The sequence below is a fragment of the Ranitomeya imitator genome, chromosome 3 (genome assembly GCF_032444005.1).
Source record: "Ranitomeya imitator isolate aRanImi1 chromosome 3, aRanImi1.pri, whole genome shotgun sequence".
Classification (NCBI taxonomy): domain Eukaryota; kingdom Metazoa; phylum Chordata; class Amphibia; order Anura; family Dendrobatidae; genus Ranitomeya; species Ranitomeya imitator.
Genome location: NC_091284.1, coordinates 322,905,119 through 322,926,436, shown reverse-complemented (window position 1 = coordinate 322,926,436; position 21,318 = coordinate 322,905,119). Strand labels below are relative to the sequence as shown.

General features: G+C 46.9%; 2 protein-coding genes across 2 annotated transcripts in view; both read right to left on the bottom strand.

Moving 5' to 3' along the window:
- SERINC2 (serine incorporator 2) overlaps positions 1-19,727 on the bottom strand; it is a 178,086-nt gene extending 158,359 nt beyond the window's left edge. The window contains exon 1 of the mRNA XM_069756675.1: positions 19,474-19,727. Coding sequence (XP_069612776.1) covers positions 19,474-19,512 — 39 coding nt within the window. The 5' untranslated portion in view covers positions 19,513-19,727. The remainder of the gene's footprint in view (positions 1-19,473) is intronic.
- LOC138669854 (uncharacterized) lies at positions 1,043-4,149 on the bottom strand. Its single transcript, XM_069756674.1, has 4 exons — positions 3,903-4,149; positions 3,667-3,770; positions 3,421-3,567; positions 1,043-2,349 (listed from the first exon to the last, which is right to left on the bottom strand). Exons 1-4 carry the CDS (start codon positions 4,005-4,007, stop codon positions 1,428-1,430), a joined length of 1,278 nt encoding a protein of 425 aa, XP_069612775.1. The 5' UTR covers positions 4,008-4,149; the 3' UTR covers positions 1,043-1,427.
- Positions 19,728-21,318: the final 1,591 nt, after the last annotated feature.

The following is a 21,318-nucleotide window of genomic DNA, read 5'->3' as shown; positions in this document are numbered from 1 at the left end:
TTTCCAAAATCCTGTCTGCGCTATGATTCCAAAGATGGAGTTGTGATAGCTATGGCACCACACCATGTCTATTTATCTTGTGTTGGCACTTTGACTGCGCAAGATAACTAGAGCACATTGTTTGGATAGCATGTGGTGATAACGCATGTGTTAAATCAAAACATGCATTATCAGCACACATGCCAAAAAATGAACAGCGTTTTGGAGTAATCGGCCTTTATGCTGTTCCTAAAATGTTGCTCCTCCGCAGCGGTCATGATTAATAACTTTTTTCCTTTTCTCACACAGGACTGAGGGAAACCTTTCCAACCCGCCTCCTGTGGATGACCACTCCGAAGATGGAGCAGGCACTGATGGAGCAGGCACTTCCTCGGGAGCGGGAGGGACAATTTTTCCATCTCTTACCACAGCTTCTGCTGAAGCCGCATGTCCAGCAGCTGCTGCAGGCACATCAACTGCAGCAGCTGTTGGATCATCTGGTTTGTCAGAAGCTGTGGTAACAGAGAAGAGAGCTCCCTATCCGGTGGCAGGAGAGTCCATTAAAAAAAAAAAAAAAAAAAAAAATGAGGATAAAACTGAGAAGATGGCCAGTGACACACTTGATTTACTGAAACAATCCTCAAGTGAGGACCAGTGTGACTTTTTTGCATTGACCATTGCCCGAAAGGCACGCTCACTGCCACCGGATAGGCAGTATCTCTTCATGTCTCTGTGCCAAACATCCCTCACCGCTCTGGAGGACCCTGCTCCAATTGAGTCATACGAGAATGTTTTGACGGGGGTTTTCCGGACTCTTTCGCCCACGACCGAAACCCAGTGAACCGCACTATAGAGTGTCTTCCTACACCCAACCGGCACAGAATTTTTCTGGAGGAGGAAACACAAGCCTGGGACCATCAGCAAGTCAATCTTTCATGACTGACACAAGTAGCTCATATGGGTGTTCCCAGGAATACACCTACTTGCATTAAGATGCAATTGTTTTTGAAAAAGTTAGTTCAGTTTTTCATATTGAAAAAATTTTTCTCAAGTGTTTGGAAAAATTTAGTTGCTTGTTAAATAAATTAATGTTGATCAAATGTCATCTCTGATTTTTAGATACTTTACATACTTAGCTGACAGGTGTACGGTGTCATGGCTATATGGGGGCTGGACTATGGGATGGACATAGTGTGATGGCTGTATGCGCACTGGACAATGGGATGGAGAATAATCATTAGTTAAGAATTTTATATATACAATACTTATTCAATCCAAAAACAACCAAATTAAAATAAGAATTTTTTTATTAACCATAAATAAAAATTACAAATTATTTTGTTCCCCAAAAAAATACAACAAACAAAATTGAATATCGATGTTGATTTTGATTAATAGGGATCTTGACATCTTCTATCTTTTGGTATAGATCTTCCCATCTTGGTCAGTCAATGTTCTTCCACCCTTCTCTGCTGCTCAGGCTGCCCAACACCAGCACAGGAGTATTGCCAGTGCACGGCACCTTCTGGACTCATGAAGTAGTCCGTGAAGGATTCTCTCACACGCACACCCGAGTTGGACGGCCTTCCCAGACCCACGTTGACCACTGGATTAAATATTGGCTGCTGGTACTCCACATCTACGTCAGTGTTGTACTCACGAGCATAGTTGTGGAGTACACAGCAAGCCTTAATCACAGCATCAACGGTGTCTGTGTCCAACTGGATGGGTGTGTGAAAGATCCTCCACTGACTAGTCATGATCCCAAAGGTGCATTCCACATATCTGCGTGCACGACTCAGCCGATAATTAAAAATCCTTCGCCGGGCATTCAGTCCCCTTCGTGGGTATGGGCGCAGCAGGGTTGTCGTTAAGGGAAACGCCTCATCCGATACCATCACAAAGGGTACTGGATGTGTGGAACCCGGAAAAGGTCTTGGGGCTGGGAGCGTTCCGCCATCTTGAAGAATTTGCATCCTAATCTGTGACGTTCGCAACACCCGAGAATCCCCAGTACTACCATAGGCACCAACGTCAATGGCAACAAATTTGTAATGTGCATCAGCCACCGCCATCAGGACCACTGAAAAATACTTCTTATAATTAAAGAAGCGTGATCCTGATCGTGGTGGCTGCTGAACCCTTACATGTTTACCATCGACTGCACCTATGCAGTTTGGGAAATTGGCCACAGACTGAAAGCCTGCTGCAACCTGCAGCCAAGTCTCCTCAGTTGGGGAAGGCATCACTATAGGCTGCAACTTCTGCCAGATGACGGTACATGTGCACCTCACAATGTTAGAGATGGTGGATTTACCAACCCTAAATTGGAGGTGCAGGGATGTATAGCTCTCTCCTGTGGCCAAAAATCTGCAAAGAAACAAAAATGAATATTAGAAATGTCACACAAAAATACAATAAAACATGTCAGCAGTTATGGGCGCTATAATATGTGTTCAGCCCCTTTCATGTTTTATCTAAAGTATTCTATAATGCTGCCCTTAGTAACACGGCACAACACAAGGGTATCAATAAATAAACCACCAGTCACATCAGAAGGGACTTGCAGGTCCGTGTCCAGCCACTCCAATGTTTAGCCAACGACACCACCCTCCTACTTCCTTCAACGCACTAATCCGGCCTGTTGAGGGCAGAAGTAAGTCCTGCAGTGAGCGAAGGCAAGAAAAGGAGACAGGCCCAGCGCATGCACATCTGCGCACTTTGCTCTATCCTCATCAGGACCAGAAAGTACATCTGCGCAGAAGAGAGGTATCGCAAGAAGGGAGGCGCACAAACTGGACACAGCAAGATGGGATAACATTACAAAACACACACACGGGTATGATGTATCTCCACTGACCCAGGGCCCAAATTATAGAATTCTGTAGATAAGGCATAAAATACAGTGGGCACATCTGGTAGCACACAAAAATGTTTACATTTTCCTGGCGTGTTATAAACATGATATTTCCGGTAAAGCATTTGCCCGTAAAGTATTTGCCCGTAAAGCAGAGCACAGTGGTGATGTCACCGCTCTGCTTTCCGTCCAGCGCACTTACTGCAGGGAAGCTGACGCTGCGGGACGCGACAGGAATGCATTTTTTTTTTTTTTTTACAATTATACAATGGTAACTAGCGTAAACATCGGGTTACTAAGCATGGCCCTGCGCTTAGTAACCCGATGTTTACCCTGGTTACTCGGGGACTTCGGCATCATTGGTCACTGGAGAGCTGTCTGTGTGACAGCTCTCCAACGACCACACAGCGACGCTGCAGCGATGGACATCGTTGTCTAGATCGCTGCAGCGTCGCTAAATGTGACGGTACCTTTATTAGTTTGTCAGTGTCTCCGAGACATGTGAAAACTTTCATCACACATACCGGACACACGGACATGTGAAAGAGCCCTAATAACATTCAACCCAAAAATTATTTACTTACCGCAAGGTGATGAGCAGCCTTTCCTCAGCAGAGATGGCCTTCCTCATAAAAGTGTCTTGCAGTGTGAGATGGGGGGAAACTATTGCCAGAAGTCGGTCGAACGCCAGGATTGGCAGACGGCAAAATGAAACGAACTTTTCCGGGTATCTGAAAATGGAAAAAAAATAAATAAATAAAATTGTTACATAACATATCATAACATTTGTGGAAAAACATTACTTTGTATTTTCATGAATTTCTACTTACTTCCGCAAATCATTATAAAGCACATAAAAGTGGCCTTTTTGTGTACGTTCTGCAACAAGCGGGTGCACCCACAGTCTTTTCCGTCTTCTCTCCTGCTGCTGCCTCTAAAATAAAAAAAAAATACATTTTTTTTTACAACACAACACTGTGAAAATTAAGAAAAATCAAGATGTCGGTAAAGCGCTGTAGAATATGTTTAGCGTAAAAAAAAAAAAAAAAAATGCACTTCAGCTTACCTGCTGTCTATGCATATTCAAGATTTGCAGCAGCAACCCCAGCATAAGTATCCGGTGCGGCCTGCGGACATGTACCTGCGGCATATTTTGGTAACTTCCACTCATGTTTGCACAAAATGGAGGATGAAAGAAGAAGGGGATGGACAAGGAAATGACATCATTATTTTTTTTTTTTTGTAACTGAAGTTTGTCAAGTTTCCAGAGCTTTATTTAGGTAAAAAACGCAGACAATCTGCACTAAAAAACGCACTAAAAAAACGCACTGAAAAACGCACTGAAAAACGCACCTGCGTTTTCTGCCATGAGCTGCAGATTTTAGTGCAGAAAAAAAAGCTGGAAAATCTGCAATGTGTGCACATAGCCTAAGTGTTTTTGAATATCCATATTGAATCAGGAGCCCCATATAATGCTCCATACAGTTCATGATGGGCCCCATAAGATGCTCCATATTAAAATATACCCCATATAATGCTGCACAAAGGTTAATAATGGCCCCATAAGATGCTCCATAGAAACATTTGTCCCATACAATGCTGCTTAAAAGGTTGATGGTCCCATAAGATGCTCCACACATTATGGCCCCATAAGATGCTCCACACATATTAGGGGCCCCATGAGATGCTCCATACATTATGACCCCATGAGATGCTCCACACATTATGGCCCCATAAAATGCTCCACACATTATGGCCCCATAAGATGCTCCACACCTTATGGCCCCATGAGATGCTCCATACCTTATGGCCCCATGAGATGCTCCATACATTATGGCCCCCCCCCCCCCCCCCCATCGCACATTCAACTGTATCAGCATCATAGATGCCAATATAAAGCAATGATGGAGGAGAGGGCGTCTCCCTCTCCCATCATTCTTCCTTTTCCTCTGACGCAAGGAGCAGTACAAAATTCAAAACATAAAACATGGTAGAGTTGCTGTTTTTTCTCCTCAGACATTTATAAATAAATAGTTGAAAAAATATAGTTACTTACCGATAACAGTGTTTCTTTGACCCCATGACGGCACCACGGAGAGAGGGGACCCGCCCCGTCGGGACAGGAAACCTACAGATAAAGAGGCGGTACCCCTCTTCCGCATCAGTTGTTTTATAGAGCACTAAAGGAACTTTCAGATTAAAGACATCACTAATTATATTAAATACTCATTATTACTGAACGGAAGCACTGCGTGACAATATAACTAACTGGATAACTAAATAATTGTATAGCTGGATGTGCACACCCACGCATGAAGGGTGGGAATGTACGGGTGCAGTCATGGGGTCAGAGAAATACAGTCATCGGTAAGTAACTATATTTTTCTCTCTCCCCCCATGACGGCACCAGGGAGAGAATTGCAGAGATATGCAGATTAGGGTGGGACCACCGTCTCCAGAACCCCTTTGACAAAAGTGAGATCTGAGGAGGAGTCTGGATCCAGCCGATAGTGGTTGAAGAATGTAGAGGGAGAGGACCAAGTAGTGGCTCTACATATCTTTTCTATCGAAGCTCCGGCTCTTTTCGCCCAGGAAGTTGCCACTAATCTTGTTGAGTGAGCCCTTATTTTCTCCCGAACGGCTGCTCCGTGAGAGGAGTATGACAGTGTGATAGCATCCCTTATCCACCTTGCAAGTGTACTCTTGGATGCTTTCCGCCCTTTCCGTGGTCCCTGAAAGCAGACAAAAAGAGACCTGTCCTTCCTTCACTCCCGTGTTGCTGCTAGATATTGGACTATGCATCTCCTCACGTCTAAGGTGTGTAAAGCATCCTCCCTATTATTTTTGGGGTATCGACAGAAAGCAGGGAGGGTTATCTCCTGAGCCCTGTGAAAAAGAGATGCCACTTTAGGGAGGTAAACGGGGTCTATTTTAAGAACCACTCTATTCTGTAAGATTTGGGTGAAAGGTGGATATGCCTATAGAGCCTAAATATCGCTGAACCTGCGTGCCGAAGTTAAAGGTACCTTCACACATAACGGCATCGCTGTGCTCTGCTTTATGGCCGGCACTGACACAGTCAGTGCAGGGAAGCTGTCGGCCGGAGCGCTTGCATTAGCAGCGCTCTTGTCGAAAGCAGTTTTAACCCTGTGGACGCCGGAGGACATGACAGACATCAGAATGTGTGTATGTACTGTTTTTTTTTTTTTTACTTTTACAATAGTAACAAGGGTAAATATCGGGTTACTAAGCGTGGCCCAGCGCTTAGTAACCCGATGTTTACCCTGGTTACCCGGGTGCTGCAGGGGGACTTCGGCATCGTTGAAGACAGTTTCAACGATGCCGAAGTCGTTTCCCTGATCGTTGGTCGCTGGAGAGAGCTGTCTGTGTGACAGCTCCCCAGCGACCACACAACGACTTACCAACGATCACGGCCAGGTCGTATCGCTGGTCGTGATCGTTGGTAAATCGTTTAGTTTAACGGTACCTTTAGGCCACTAGTAACGAGGTTTTAAGGGACAATAGTTTCAGCGAGGCTTCTGATAGGGGTTTAAAAGACTATAAAAGCACGGATGATTGACCTCGTGGAGACCAAAACATCCAACACCGCGGAGACACCATCATGTGTTTCTCAACGCAGTGATCCAGAACACTGCCCCCAAATATGCAAATGCATGTAGAGGAGCTGCGGAGACACCATCATGTGTTTCTCAACGCAGGCAGTGAATAGCCAGGCCTTTCCCCGGGAAGGAACAACCAAGGGAAGGGCAGCATCCAATAAAGGAAAACCACCTATGCTAAGCAAGGTATCCATCCACAGACAGCTGTTTCGGGGTTTTTGCCCCTCATCAGTGTGGAGTAGGAAACTGGCTATCAGGAGCAGTGCCTAGTAGAAAGTCTATAAAGGCACGGATGAGTGACCTCATCCTTTATTGGATGCTGCCCTTCCCTTGGTTGTTCCCTCCCGGGGAAAGGCCTGGCTATTCACTGCCTGCGTTGAGAAACACCTGATGGTGTCTCCGCAGCTTCTCTACATGCATTTGCATATTTGGGGACAGTGTTCTGGATCACTGCGTTGAGAAACACGTGATGGTGTCTCCGCGGTGTTGGATGTTTTGGTCTCCATGAGGTCAATCATCCGTGCCTTTGTAGACTTTCTACTAGGCACTGTGTCATGATCCCAATGGCAGGGGATCACAAAAGGACAAGCACAAAAAACAAAACAAGCTCTAGGGTGATGGAAACTGAGCTGACCGCGATCCTGAACCTAACACACAACTAGCTGTAGCCGGGGAACGTGCCTACGATGATTCCTAGACGTCTCGCGCCAGCCGAAGGACTAACTTTCCCTATTAGACGAAACACAGACCTCTCTTGCCTCCAGAGAAACACCCCACAGAAATAGCAGCCCCCCACATGTAATGACGGTGAAATGAGAGGAAAGCACATACGTAGTTATGAAAACAGATTCAGCAAAATGAGGCCCGCTAAAGCTAGATAGCAGAGGATACAAAAGTGAACTGCGCGGTCAGCGAAAAGCCCTACAAAAAAACCATCCTGAAATTACTTGAACTCATGTGCCAACTCATGGAACATGAGGAGTAATATCAGCCCACTAGAGCAACCAGCAAAAAGGAATCACATATCTGCAAGCTGGACTAAGACAAAAATTAAGCAAAACGTGGAACAGGAAAATCAAAAACTTAGCTTGTCCTGAAGATTACAGAAGCGGGAAGCAGAGGTAACAAGACACACTGATTACATTGATAGCCGGCGAGGAAATGACAAGAAAGCCAGGTTAAATAGGAAACTCCCATATCCTGATAGAACAGGTGGACACCAGAGACCGCAGAAAACACAAGTCACCCAGTACCATCTGTAACCACCAGAGGGAGCCCAAAAACAGAATCCACAACAGCACTGCTCCTGATAGCCAGTTTCCTACTCCACACTGATGAGGGGCAAAAACCCCGAAACAGCTGTCTGTGGATGGATACCATGCTTGGCATAGGTGGTTTTCATTTATTGGATGCTGCCCTTCCCTTGGTTGTTCCTTCCCAGGGAAAGGCCTGGCTATTCACTGCCTGCATTGAGAAACACGTGATGGTGTCTCCGCAGCTCCTCTACAGGGGTTTAAAAGAGTCCTTTGTTAAAGCAGATAGGACCAAATTTAGATCCCAGGGGGATAAGATGGGTTTGGATCTACAAGCAGCCTTGATAAATCTAGCTACCCATCGGTTCCCTGCCAAGTCAGAATAAAGGTACCGTCACACTAAGCGACGCTGCAGCGATACTGACAACGATGTCGATCGCTGCAGCGTCGCTGTTTGGTCGCTGGAGAGCTGTCACACAGACAGCTCTCCAGCGACCAACGATCCCGAAGTCCCCGGTAACCAGGGTAAACATCGGGTTACTAAGCGCAGGGCCGCGCTTAGTAACCCGATGTTTACCCTGGTTACTGTTGTAAATGTAAAAAAACAAACACTACATACTTACATTCCCGATGTCTGGTCATGTCCCTCGCCGTCAGCTTCCCGCACTGACTGAGCGCCGGCCGGAAAGTACAGCGGTGACGTCACCAGTGTGCTGTACTTTACGGCCGGCCGGCGCTCACCAGTCAGTGCGGGAAGCTGACGGCGGGGGACATGACCAGACACCGGGAATGTAAGTATGTAGTGTTTTATTTTTTACATTTACAACGGTAACCAGGGTAAACATCGGGTTACTAAGCGCGGCCCTGCACCCATCCCAGGAAGCACCTAACAGAAATTTTTTCCAAATTCTACCGCATGTTTTGGTAGTTACCGGTTTTCTGCTTTTTTGGAGGGTGGCAATTCGATTTTGAGAGAATCCTTTATTACTTAAAAGTGACCTTTCAAGTTACATGCTGTCAAGTGTAGGTTTTCCACTTGTGGATGGATCACAGGCCCTTGGGAAAAAAGTCTGGAAGATCAGGAAGGACCCAAGGGTCTGAGATGGACAGCATATATAGCCATGAAAACCATGCCTCCTCAGCCAGAATGGGACTATTAAGATTACCCTTGCCTCCCGAATCTTCCTCAGGACTGCTGGAATAAGGACTATGGGTGGAAAGGCGTATGCTAGGTGGTAATCCGAAGGTATCATGAGGGCATCAAGCGCAAATGGGTTCCCCAGGGGGATCTATAGAGCAGAAGGGGTCGACTTTCCAGTTCTTGCTGATTGCAAATGGGTCTATGGCTGGATAACCCCATTCCCTCACGATTTGGTCGAACACCGTTTCAATTCCCATTCACCCTGTCTTAGCTGGGTTCGACTCAGGTAATATGCCGTTTGATTTTCTGACCCCTTAATGTGTAGTGCTGACAGGGAACTCAAGCCGTTTTCGTCAATCTGAAAAATTTACCCCGCTGCCTCCATCAGAGAGTGGGATCTGGTGCCCTCCTGGTGATTTAGATAGGCCACTACTACTTTATTGTCCGAAAATATTCTCACATGGTGTGATTGGAGATAACTCAGGAAATGTATCAGGGAAAATTTTACGACTAGGAGCTCCTTCATATTTGAGGAAGCCAAACTCACTTCTCCTTCCCAAACCCCTTGGGCTAATTGGCCGGATAGGTGAGCCCCCCACCCTCTGGGGCTTGCAACTGTCGTTAATATTTTGGAAATTGTCAAAGTCCAGGGAACACCCCGAATTAGGTTGTTTGTGTTGGTCCACCATTGTATCGAGAGGGCTGTTTCTGATGATATATCTAACTGCCCTTCTAAATTCCCTTTTAGGGAATTTTCTGCTGCCAATATTTCCCACTGTAGTTTCCTGGAATGGACCTGAGCCCACTGGACAGCCGGGATACAAGAAGTCATGGTACCTAGGAGCGGCATAACCTTCCGCAGGGTAGTAAAGGGAAAGGCTATCGCTCGGGATGCCAGTTCTGACATATTTTGGACCTTCCAATCCACTCACTGAACTCATCATGGGAACTATGAGTATAAATGAACACTAAAACTAACAAAACTTTTTGAAAACTACAATTGTTGTTTTTCAGCTTCAATTTATTGATTAAGTATTTTTGTTGAGAAAGAAAAAAAAAAAAAAAAAAAAAAAAAAATCAGCAATTCTACCATTTTTTTTACGCTTTGAAATTTGGTGCTGCTCACTGTGCAGTCTACAGAACATGCTAAAGCCAACCTGTCGGCAGGATTTTGCTAAATAACCTATAGGCAGTCAGGTTGGCAGTGTTACACTGATTAAAATGATACTGTGGGTGAAGAAATCTATCTTCTGGGCTCAGGGTAGGGACTGTAGGAGGAGTTCTCATCCTGCTCTAGGCCAGAGAAACCAAGGAAAGATCTGTGCACAGGCTGCCCCAAAGAATTAAATCTCTGTAAATTAGAATACTGTATAACACCAGCTTGGAAAATGATTTTAAAATCCGAAATGTTGGCCTACTGTAAATGCACTCGGCACTTGGTCGGGACTCATTTTGCATCAATTACAGCATCAATGCGGCATGGCATCAGCCTGTGGAAGCCCAGGTTGCTTTGACAGCAGCCTTCAGCTCGTCTGCATTGTTGTGTCTGGTGTCTCATCTTCCTCTCGACAATACCCCATAGATTCTCTATGGGGTTAAGGTCAGGCGAGTTTGCTGGACAATCAAGTACAGTGATACTGTTGTTTCTAAACCAGGTATTGGTGCTTTTGGCAGTGTGGACAGGTGCCAAGTCCTGCTGGAGAATGACATTCCCATCTCCAAAAATCTTGTTAGCAGAGAGAAGCATGAAGTGCTATAAAATTTCCTGGTAGACTGCTGCGCTGACTTTGGTCTTGATAAAACACAGTGGACCTACACCAGCAGATGACATGGCTCCCCAAACCATCATTGATTATGTAAACGTCACACTACACCTCAAGCAGCTTGGATTGTGTTCCTCTCCACTCTTCTTCCAGACTCTGGGACATTGATTCCCAAATGAAATGCAAAATTTACTTTCATCTGAAAACACCACCTTGGACCACTGAACAACAGTCCAGTTCTTTTTCTTCTTGGCCCAGGTAAGACTCATCTGGCATTGTCCATTGGTCATTAATTGCTTGATACAAGGAATGAGACACTTATAGCCCATGTCCTGGATACGTGTGCAATACTCCTTGTGAATATCCCCCAAAGGTTTGAATGGCCTTTTCTTAATCCTTTCAAGGCTGTGGTTATCCCGGTTGCTTGTGCACCTTTTTCTACCACACTTTTTCCTTCCACTGAATTTTCCATTAATATGCTTGGATACAGCAGTCTGAACAGCCAGCTTCTTTAGCAATGACCTTTTGTGGCTTACCTTCCTTGTGGAGTGTGTCAATGACTGACTTGTGGACCTCTGTCAAGTCAGTAGTCTTCCCCATGATTGTGGAGCCTACTGAAACAGACTAAGGGACCTTTTTTAACGCTTAGGAAGACTTTATAGTTGTTTTTTTGTAAATGATTCTAATTTACTGAAATAATGACTTGTGGTTTTTTATTGGCTGTAAGCCATAATCAACATTAACAGAAATATACACATGAAATAGATCACTTTGTTTGCAGTGACTCCATATAATATAGGAGTTTCACTTTTTGTATTGAAGAACTGAAATAAATTAACTTTGAGGTTATTCTATTTTAGTGATAAGCACCTGTACATACTGATAGGGAATTTAGATTGTGAACCCCAATGAAGGACAGTGATGATAATGTATGTAAAGTGCTTGAGAATATGATAGCGCTATATAAGCAAAGCATAATAATTGTAGTGAACGGCTCCATCAGGGGCACTTTTGCATCACTTTTTCAGGAATTCAGATAGAAACCATGAGGCCGCTACTGAATGCAGTGCATTCTTACCCAAGCTGTTTTCAGGAGCTTGAGCACTACACTTTCCTATAACTGAGACCTCATATCTCTGTACTGAGCTCAGGGAAGACAAATATGTGTTGTACCAGACCAGACCTGTAGCACCAGTACATGATTAAAAGGCTGTGTTACTGTAATCACATCCGGACAGAAGAGCTGGGGTCCTACTACCAAAGGCAATGATTAAATGCAGTTAATAGTATTGAAAGATAGGAGACAAAAAAAGCGCAAATAGGGTCTTATCCCCAGGATTGTTTCTGATCAATTGTGAGAACTGCTCACCTGGTGGTACACAGTACAAGCCTGTAGTTTGTCAGCTGCTGCAGATCCACAGGTCGGCGCTGCGACCTCTCAGAACCGTTATAATAGATGAAATGTGGATTACATCCGCGCTGCTGCGACAAATAATAGATCCAGATATACTTGTAAGATGTTCGGGTGGTTTATTCAACGCGTTTCGAAGCTCATGGCTTCTTCTTCAGGAAGTTTCCACACAGAGATATATCCACATTTCATCTATTATAACGGTAAATGCAGTTAATGCAATATCCTTTATGATTGTCACCATGCAGAAAAGCAGTACATACTAACAAGACTCCAGACTCCGTAAAGTGTCATATAAGTTTCTTTCTATTGAATTTTGTAGTCCAAGCAGCTTTTCAATACTGTGGGAAAAAAAGCCTGCCAATGACTACCCCAAAATGGTATGTCAGCAGCACACCCTTTATAAGCCTATGGATGCGCTCAGTGCACAGAACTGTCATGTGAGCTGTCAATTTATTTGTTGGACTTCCTCCTGTTGTGATGAAGTGATAACGTCTGTTAGTTAAGGCCTGATTCAGACATCCATCATTCTTCTATGGGAAAACCCAGACTGCTGTTCATCAGTGCTTGGATCTGAGTGTCATCAGCGTTTGGTCTGTCTGTCAGTTATTACCAGTGTTTCATCAGGGGTTTTCACCTATATATGACAAAGCTTCCCTACGTCCACCCGGGACAGCAGACTGATTACGCACTGATACAACCCCATGTGCTGTCCAGGATTTTCACCTATGAGAATACACCATGTTCCAAATTATTATGCAAATGATATTTTTCTCGGATTTTACTAAATGGTCGGTGCAAATGACAGTCAGTCTAATAAAAGTCATCACCCGTTAGATCATACATCAAATTTTATTGAAGAAACCTCCCAATGATAACAGTATAATCTCCAAAATGAATAGTAACATAGTTAGTAAGTCCGAAAAAAGACATTTGTCCATCCAGTTCAGCCTATATTCCATCATAATAAATCCCCAGATCTACATCCTTCTACAGAACCTAATAATTGTATGATACAATATTGTTCTGCTCCAGGAAGACATCCAGGCCTCTTGAACCCCTCGACTGAGTTCGCCATCACCACCTCCTCAGGCAAGCAATTCCAGATTCTCACTGCCCTAACAGTAAAGAATCCTCTTCTATGTTGGTGGAAAAACCTTCTATCCTCCAGACGCAAAGAATGCCCCCTTGTGCCGGTCACCTTCCTTGGTATAAACAGATCCTCAGCGAGATATTTGTATTGTCCCCTTATATACTTATACATGGCTATTAGATCGCCCCTCATTCGTCTTTTTTCTAGACTAAATAATCCTAATTTCGCTAATCTGGGTATTGTAGTTCTCCCATCCCCTTTATTAATTTTGTTGCCCTCCTTTGTACTCTCTCTAGTTCTATTATATCCTTCCTGAGCACCGGTGCCCAAAACTGGACACAGTACTCCATGTGCGGTCTAACTAGGGATTTGTACAGAGGCAGTATAATGCTCTCATCATGTGTATCCAGACCTCTTTTAATGCACCCCATGATCCTGTTTGCCTTGGCAGCTGCTGCCTGGCACAGGCTGCTCCAGGTAAGTTTATCATTAACAAGGATCCCCAAGTCCTTCTCCCTGTCAGATTTACAAAGTGGCTTCCCGTTCAGTGTGTAATGGTGATATTGATTCCTTCTTCCCATGTGTATAAACTTACATTTATCATTGTTAAAGGGAACCTGTCACCCCGTTTTTTTAGTACGAGATAAAAATACTGTTAAATAGGGCCTGAGCTGTGCGTTACTATAGTGTATTTTGTGTACCCTGATTCCCCACCTATGCTGCCGAAATAACTTACCAAAGTCGCCGTTTTCGCCTGTCAATCAGGTTGGTCAGGTCATATGGGCGTGGCGACATTGCTGTTTCTTCCCCCAGATCTTGCATATATTTACGTTGGTGGCGTAGTGGTTTGCGCATGCCCATCTTCTGAATCCACTGGGCAGGAGAAGAAAAAACGCGCAATCGGCGCTATTTCCCTGGTGATCTGTGGGGGCGGCCATCTTCCTGAGGCCGCGCGTGCGCATATGGAGTCCTCTGCTGCCCGGGGCTTCAGGAAAATGGCCGCGGGATGCCGCGTGTGCGCAGATGGAGATCGCAGCGGCCATTTTCCTGAAGCCGAGGTCGCATCTCGGCTTCAGGAAAATGGCCGCCGCGATCTCCATCTGCGCACGCGAGGCATCCCGCGGCCATTTTCCTGAAGCCCCGGGCAGCAGAGGACTCCATATGCGCACGCGCGGCCTCAGGAAGATGGCCGCCCCCACAGATCACCAGGGAAATAGCGCCGATTGCGCGTTTTTTCTTCTCCTGCCCAGTGGATTCAGAAGATGGGCATGCGCAAACCACTAAGCCACCAACGTAAATATATGCAAGATCTGGGGGAAGAAACAGCAATGTCGCCACGCCCATATGACCTGACCAGCCTGATTGACAGGCGAAAACGGCGACTTTGGTAAGTTATTTCGGCAGCATAGGTGGGGAATCAGGGTACACAAAATACACTATAGTAACGCACAGCTCAGGCCCTATTTAACAGTATTTTTTATCTCGTACTGAAAAAACGGGGTGACAGGTTCCCTTTAAACCTCATTTGCCACCTTTCAGCCCAAGTTTCCAACTTATCCAGATCCATCTGTAGCAGAATACTATCTTCTCTTGTATTAACTGCTTTACATAGTTTTGTATCATCTGCAAATATCGATATTTTACTGTGTAAACCTTCTACCAGATCATTAATATGTTGAAGAGAACAGGTCCCAATACCGACCCCTGCGGGACCCCACTGGTCACAGCGACCCAGTTAGAGACTATACCATTTATAACCACCCTCTGCTTTCTATCACTAAGCCAGTTACTAACCCATTTACACACATTTTCCCCCAGACCATGCATTCTTATTTAGTGTACCAACCTCTTGTGCGGCACAAACTCATAATGCACTGTTCCAAATTATTATGCACAGCAGAATTTCTAATCATTTGATATGTTTTAAAGAACTGAAAATGCTCATTTGTGGGATTTGCAGCATTAGGAGGTCACATTCACTGAACAAAAAAGCTATTTAACTTCAAAACATCCTAACAGGCCAAGTTACATGTTAAGGTAGGACCCTTCTTTGATATCACCTTCACAATTCTTGCATCCATTGAACTTGTGAGTTTTTGGAGAGTTTCTGTTTGTATTTCTTTGCATGAAGATCTTTTGCTTGATGATACTCCAAATGTTCTCTGTACGGTTGAGGTCATGTGAAGATGGTGGCCACACCATGAGTTTATCTCCTTTTATGCCCATAGCAGCCAATGACTCAGAGGTATTCTTTGCAGCATGAGATGGGGCATTGTCAGGCATGAAGATGATTTTGCTCCTGAAGGCACGTTTCTGCTTCTTAGACCATGGAAGAAAGTTGTCAGTCAGAAGCTCTATATACTTTGCAGAGGTCATTTTCACACCTTCAGGAACCTTAAAGGGCCCTACCAGCTGTTTCCCCCATGATTCTGGCCCAAAATGTGACTCCTCCACCTCCTAGCTGACGTCGCAGAAACCTTCATTATGCCTTTATTTGCATGAACTCTCTGTGCTCTGTTTCAGTCACAAATCTCTTCACAGTATGATGATCACTCTTTAAGTTTTTGTGAAATGTCTAATGTTTTCATACCTTGTCCAAGGCATTGCACTATTTAACGCTTTTCAGGAGCAGAGAGATCCTTTCTATTTCCCATATTGCTTGAAACCTGTGGCCTGCTTAATAATATGGAACATCAGTAGTTTTCCTTTAATTAGAATCATCTGGAAAACTAATTATCATGTGTTTAAAGATTGATTCCACTGATCTATTGAGCTCTGAGACACAATACCATCCACGAGTTTATTTGAAAAAACAATTAAATCTTTATGACACTTAAATCCAATTTGCACAATAATTTGGAACATGGTGTATATGAAAAAGCTTCTCCCCTACGTTCACACCGGACAGCAGACGGATAAAGCACTGATGCTACCCATGATTTTCACCTATGAGAATATATGACAAAGCTACGTGAATTTTTGCAGACCACTCGGACAGAACACACAGGCCTTAGAGATGAACAGTCTCATAACTATAACTTCCGAAGCCCTGGTGACCTACTGCCATCTCTCCAGTAAGGTCAGGCTGGGCATACACTTGTCTGCGCTGGACCCGACACATAAAGAGGGTCCCATGTAAGAAACACAAAAGGTGCAAAAGTTATTCGCCAGCACCTCCACGTATGGTGGGAAAATCTCCCACAAACTCGTCCTGTGCGAACACAACCTGGCCAGGGCTACTTAGAAGTATCATGCCACAGGTCACGGCGGCCATCATCAAGTTCCCAGCACTGGGCTACGCACAAACTCACCAACTCCATTGTATAGAGTGCCTGTAACAAGAGACCGCAGATGAGAGAAGAAGCCAATACACATACATACAGAAGCCATGGAAGAGGGGCTGAGGAGGGAGCACACTCCGAGATGCACCCATGGTCAGTAGTACTCACACGGCTGAGGAGGGAGCACACTCCACGGTCAGTAGTAGTCACACAGCTGAGGAGGGAGCACACTCCACGGTCAGTAGTACTCACACGGCTGAGGAGGGAGCACACTCCACGGTCAGTAGTAGTCACACAGCTGAGGAGGGAGCACACTCCACGGTCAGTAGTAGTCACACAGCTGAGGAGGGAGCACACTCCACGGTCAGTAGTAGTCACACAGCTGAGGAGGGAGCACACTCCACGGTCAGTAGTAGTCACACAGCTGAGGAGGGAGCACACTCCACGGTCAGTAGTAGTCACACAGCTGAGGAGGGAGCACACTCCACGGTCAGTAGTAGTCACACAGCTGAGGAGGGAGCACACTCCACGGTCAGTAGTAGTCACACAGCTGAGGAGGGAGCACACTCCACGGTCAGTAGTAGTCACACAGCTGAGGAGGGAGCACACTCCACGGTCAGTAGTAGTCACACAGCTGAGGAGGGAGCACACTCCACGGTCAGTAGTAGTCACACAGCTGAGGAGGGAGCACACTCCACGGTCAGTAGTAGTCACACAGCTGAGGAGGGAGCACACTCCACGGTCAGTAGTAGTCACACAGCTGAGGAGGGAGCACACTCCACGGTCAGTAGTAGTCACACAGCTGAGGAGGGAGCACACTCCACGGTCAGTAGTAGTCACACAGCTGAGGAGGGAGCACACTCCACGGTCAGTAGTAGTCACACAGCTGAGGAGGGAGCACACTCCACAGTCAGTAGTAGTCACACAGCTGAGGAGGGAGCACACTCCACGGTCAGTAGTAGTCACACAGCTGAGGAGGGAGCACACTCCACGGTCAGTGGTACTCACACGGCTGAGGAGGGAGCACACTCCACGGTCAGTAGTACTCACACAGCTGAGGAGGGAGCACACTCCACGGTCAGTACTCACACAGCTGAGGAGGGAGCACACTCCACGGTCAGTACTTACACAGCTGAGGAGGGAGCACACTCCACGGTCAGTAGTAGTCACACAGCTGAGGAGGGAGCACACTCCACGGTCAGTAGTAGTCACACAGCTGAGGAGGGAGCACACTCCACGGTCAGTAGTAGTCACACAGCTGAGGAGGGAGCACACTCCACAGTCAGTAGTACTCACACAGCTGAGGAGGGAGCACACTCCACGGTCAGTAGTAGTCACACAGCTGAGGAGGGAGCACACTCCACGGTCAGTGGTACTCACACGGCTGAGGAGGGAGCACACTCCACGGTCAGTAGTACTCACACAGCTGAGGAGGGAGCACACTCCACGGTCAGTACTCACACAGCTGAGGAGGGAGCACACTCCACGGTCAGTACTTACACAGCTGAGGAGGGAGCACACTCCACGGTCAGTAGTAGTCACACAGCTGAGGAGGGAGCACACTCCACGGTCAGTAGTAGTCACACAGCTGAGGAGGGAGCACACTCCACGGTCAGTAGTACTCACACAGCTGAGGAGGGAGCACACTCCACGGTCAGTAGTAGTCACACGGCTGAGGAGGGAGCACACTCCACGGTCAGTAGTACTCACACAGCTGAGGAGGGAGCACACTCCACGGTCAGTAGTACTCACACAGCTGAGGAGGGAGCACACTCCACGGTCAGTAGTAGTCACACAGCTGAGGAGGGAGCACACTCCACGGTCAGTGGTACTCACACGGCTGAGGAGGGAGCACACTCCACGGTCAGTACTCACACAGCTGAGGAGGGAGCACACTCCACGGTCAGTACTCACACAGCTGAGGAGGGAGCACACTCCACGGTCAGTACTCACACAGCTGAGGGGGGAGCACACTCCACGGTCAGTAGTACTCACACAGCTGAGGGGGGAGCACACTCCACGGTCAGTAGTAGTCACACAGCTGAGGAGGGAGCACACTCCACGGTCAGTAGTACTCACACAGCTGAGGAGGGAGCACACTCCACGGTCAGTACTTACACAGCTGAGGAGGGAGCACACTCCACGGTCAGTACTTACACAGCTGAGGAGGGAGCACACTCCACGGTCAGTACTCACACAGCTGAGGAGGGAGCACACTCCACGGTCAGTACTCACACAGCTGAGGAGGGAGCACACTCCACGGTCAGTAGTACTCACACAGCTGAGGAGGGAGCACACTCCACGGTCAGTACTCACACAGCTGAGGAGGGAGCACACTCCACGGTCAGTACTCACACAGCTGAGGGGGGAGCACACTCCACGGTCAGTAGTACTCACACAGCTGAGGAGGGAGCACACTCCACGGTCAGTAGTAGTCACACAGCTGAGGAGGGAGCACACTCCACGGTCAGTAGTACTCACACAGCTGAGGAGGGAGCACACTCCATGGTCAGTACTTACACAGCTGAGGAGGGAGCACACTCCATGGTCAGTACTTACACAGCTGAGGAGGGAGCACACTCCATGGTCAGTACTCACACAGCTGAGGAGGGAGCACACTCCATGGTCAGTACTTACACAGCTGAGGAGGGAGCACACTCCATGGTCAGTACTTACACAGCTGAGGAGGGAGCACACTCCACGGTCAGTAGTAGTCACACAGCTGAGGAGGGAGCACACTCCACGGTCAGTAGTACTCACACAGCTGAGGAGGGAGCACACTCCATGGTCAGTACTTACACAGCTGAGGAGGGAGCACACTCCATGGTCAGTACTTACACAGCTGAGGAGGGAGCACACTCCACGGTCAGTAGTAGTCACACAGCTGAGGAGGGAGCACACTCCACGGTCAGTACTCACACAGCTGAGGAGGGAGCACACTCCATGGTCAGTACTTACACAGCTGAGGAGGGAGCACACTCCATGGTCAGTACTTACACAGCTGAGGAGGGAGCACACTCCATGGTCAGTACTTACACAGCTGAGGAGGGAGCACACTCCATGGTCAGTACTTACACAGCTGAGGAGGGAGCACACTCCCAGGCACGCACCCATGGTCAGTGCTCGGCACACTGGCTGAGGTCTGGAGGCAGTAGTGTTGTGTCCTTCCGGAGCGATCCCATACAAAGAGCCGGCTCCCTGCTGTGATGAGAGGAGTCCGCTCTGCAGTGTGTGAGCCCAGTTTCGTATTCAGGTTACTGAGGTGGGAGGAGCAGTGAGGAGAGATGTGGAGTAAATGCCTGTGAGCACTGCTGCAGACAAGCACAGGCAGGGTGGATGGGAAAAGAAAAAAAAGAGCTTCCTATTAACCCTTAAGTGCCCCCAGACTGCAAGCATTAGGCTATGTGCACACGTCAGGGTTTCTTGCAGAGATTTCCTGACCAAACCGGACATTTTCTGCAAGACATCCGCATGCAGATTTTTCTTTTTTTTTTCCGCGTATTTCTCGTGTTTTTTGTGCGTTTTTTTGCTTTTTTCCGGAGGTTCTGGTATGCGAAAAAAACGCAAATAATCCGCAACGTGTGCACACAGCCTTAGGCTATGTGCACACGTTCGGAATTGCTGCAGAAATCTCTGTGGCAATTCCGCAACTCCTGCCGCGGGAAATACACATGCAGAATTGGCATGCGTATTCCCACTAAACACTAGCGTTTTGCAAGTGTTTTTAGCTTGCAGAATGCTAGCGTTTTCCAAGTTATCTGTAGCATCGCTTTGAAAACTGACAGGTTGGTCACACTTGTCAAACATAGTGTTTGACAAGTGTGACCAACTTTTTACTACTGATGCTGCCTATGCAACATTAATAGTAAAAGATAGAATGTAAAAAATAATTAAAAAAATAAAAATCCTCGCGGTGCTCCTGACAACTAAAGTTCCCAGCGATACCTCCCAACAATGACCCCAGATGACGTAGCATCACGCGAGACCGCTGCGTCATCACAGGTCATTGTGCAAGGCATCACTGGGAACGGGAGCTGGCGGGAGCATCGCTAAGGCCTGGGCTGGATCCGGGGGCCGCCGGAAGGTGAGTATAACTATTTTTTATTCCCAGAGCCTGGAGGAGAGTCTCCTCTCCTCCACACCCGGGTACCATCTGCACATGATCGGCTTACTTTGCTCATGGTGGGCATAGCCCCATGCGATGCGGGAAGTAAGCGGATCAATGCATTCCTATGTGTGCGGAATCACCGCGATTCCGCACAAAGAATGAGCATGCTGTGTATTTTTCCGTGATGCGATTCCGCCGCAGAAAAAATACACAGTATGAGCACAGGATTGTGGAATCCCATTGAATTCAATGGGTTGTGTATGCGTTTTCGCAGTGTTCAGTGTGTGCAGTTTGTTTAGTGTGTGTGTGTACATTGTGTGTATAGTGTGTGTTAGCACAGTGCTTGCAACATGCCTTTTTTACGAATTATAAGCTTATACAGCGCGATTATGGCGAAAAGTCGAGGATCGACCGAAACACGAAACCCAATGCAAAGCCAATGGGTCTCTCTCTCTCTCTCTCTCTCTCTCTCTCTCTCTCTCTCGTCCCTGAACTGAAAAGCTGGTGTTACACAGTGCAAATCGCTACAGCGCACAAGCGACAACATGGCAATAGGCGTCCACGCCCCTAAGACCTATGTCATCACTCTGCCCACGCCCCTTCATTGGCTGAAAAAAAATGGCACCAAGCGCGTCATACGAAACACGACTTTGGCGCGAAAGTCGCGTACCGCATGGCCGACCCCACACAGGGATCGGGTCGGGTTTCATGCATTGCACTCGGCCGTTTTAAAAGCCAGTGTGACGCCGGCCTTACACTGCGCTCTCGGCTCTTTCCGGGAACTTTCGGCTGCTTCCTTCTCCCACTCATGC

What these genes read in the sequence shown, in the direction of transcription:
- LOC138669854 (XM_069756674.1), bottom strand. Translation starts at nt 4,007, where the DNA reads ATGAGTGGAAGTTACCAAAATATGCCGCAGGTACATGTCCGCAGGCCG. An exon ending in TGAATATGCATAGACAGCAG is followed by an intron (nt 3,771 to 3,902) that starts GTAAGCTGAAGT and finishes TTTTTATTTTAG; the next exon opens with AGGCAGCAGCAGGAGAGAAG. An exon ending in AGGCTGCTCATCACCTTGCG is followed by an intron (nt 2,350 to 3,420) that starts GTAAGTAAATAA and finishes GTTTCTTTGCAG; the next exon opens with ATTTTTGGCCACAGGAGAGA.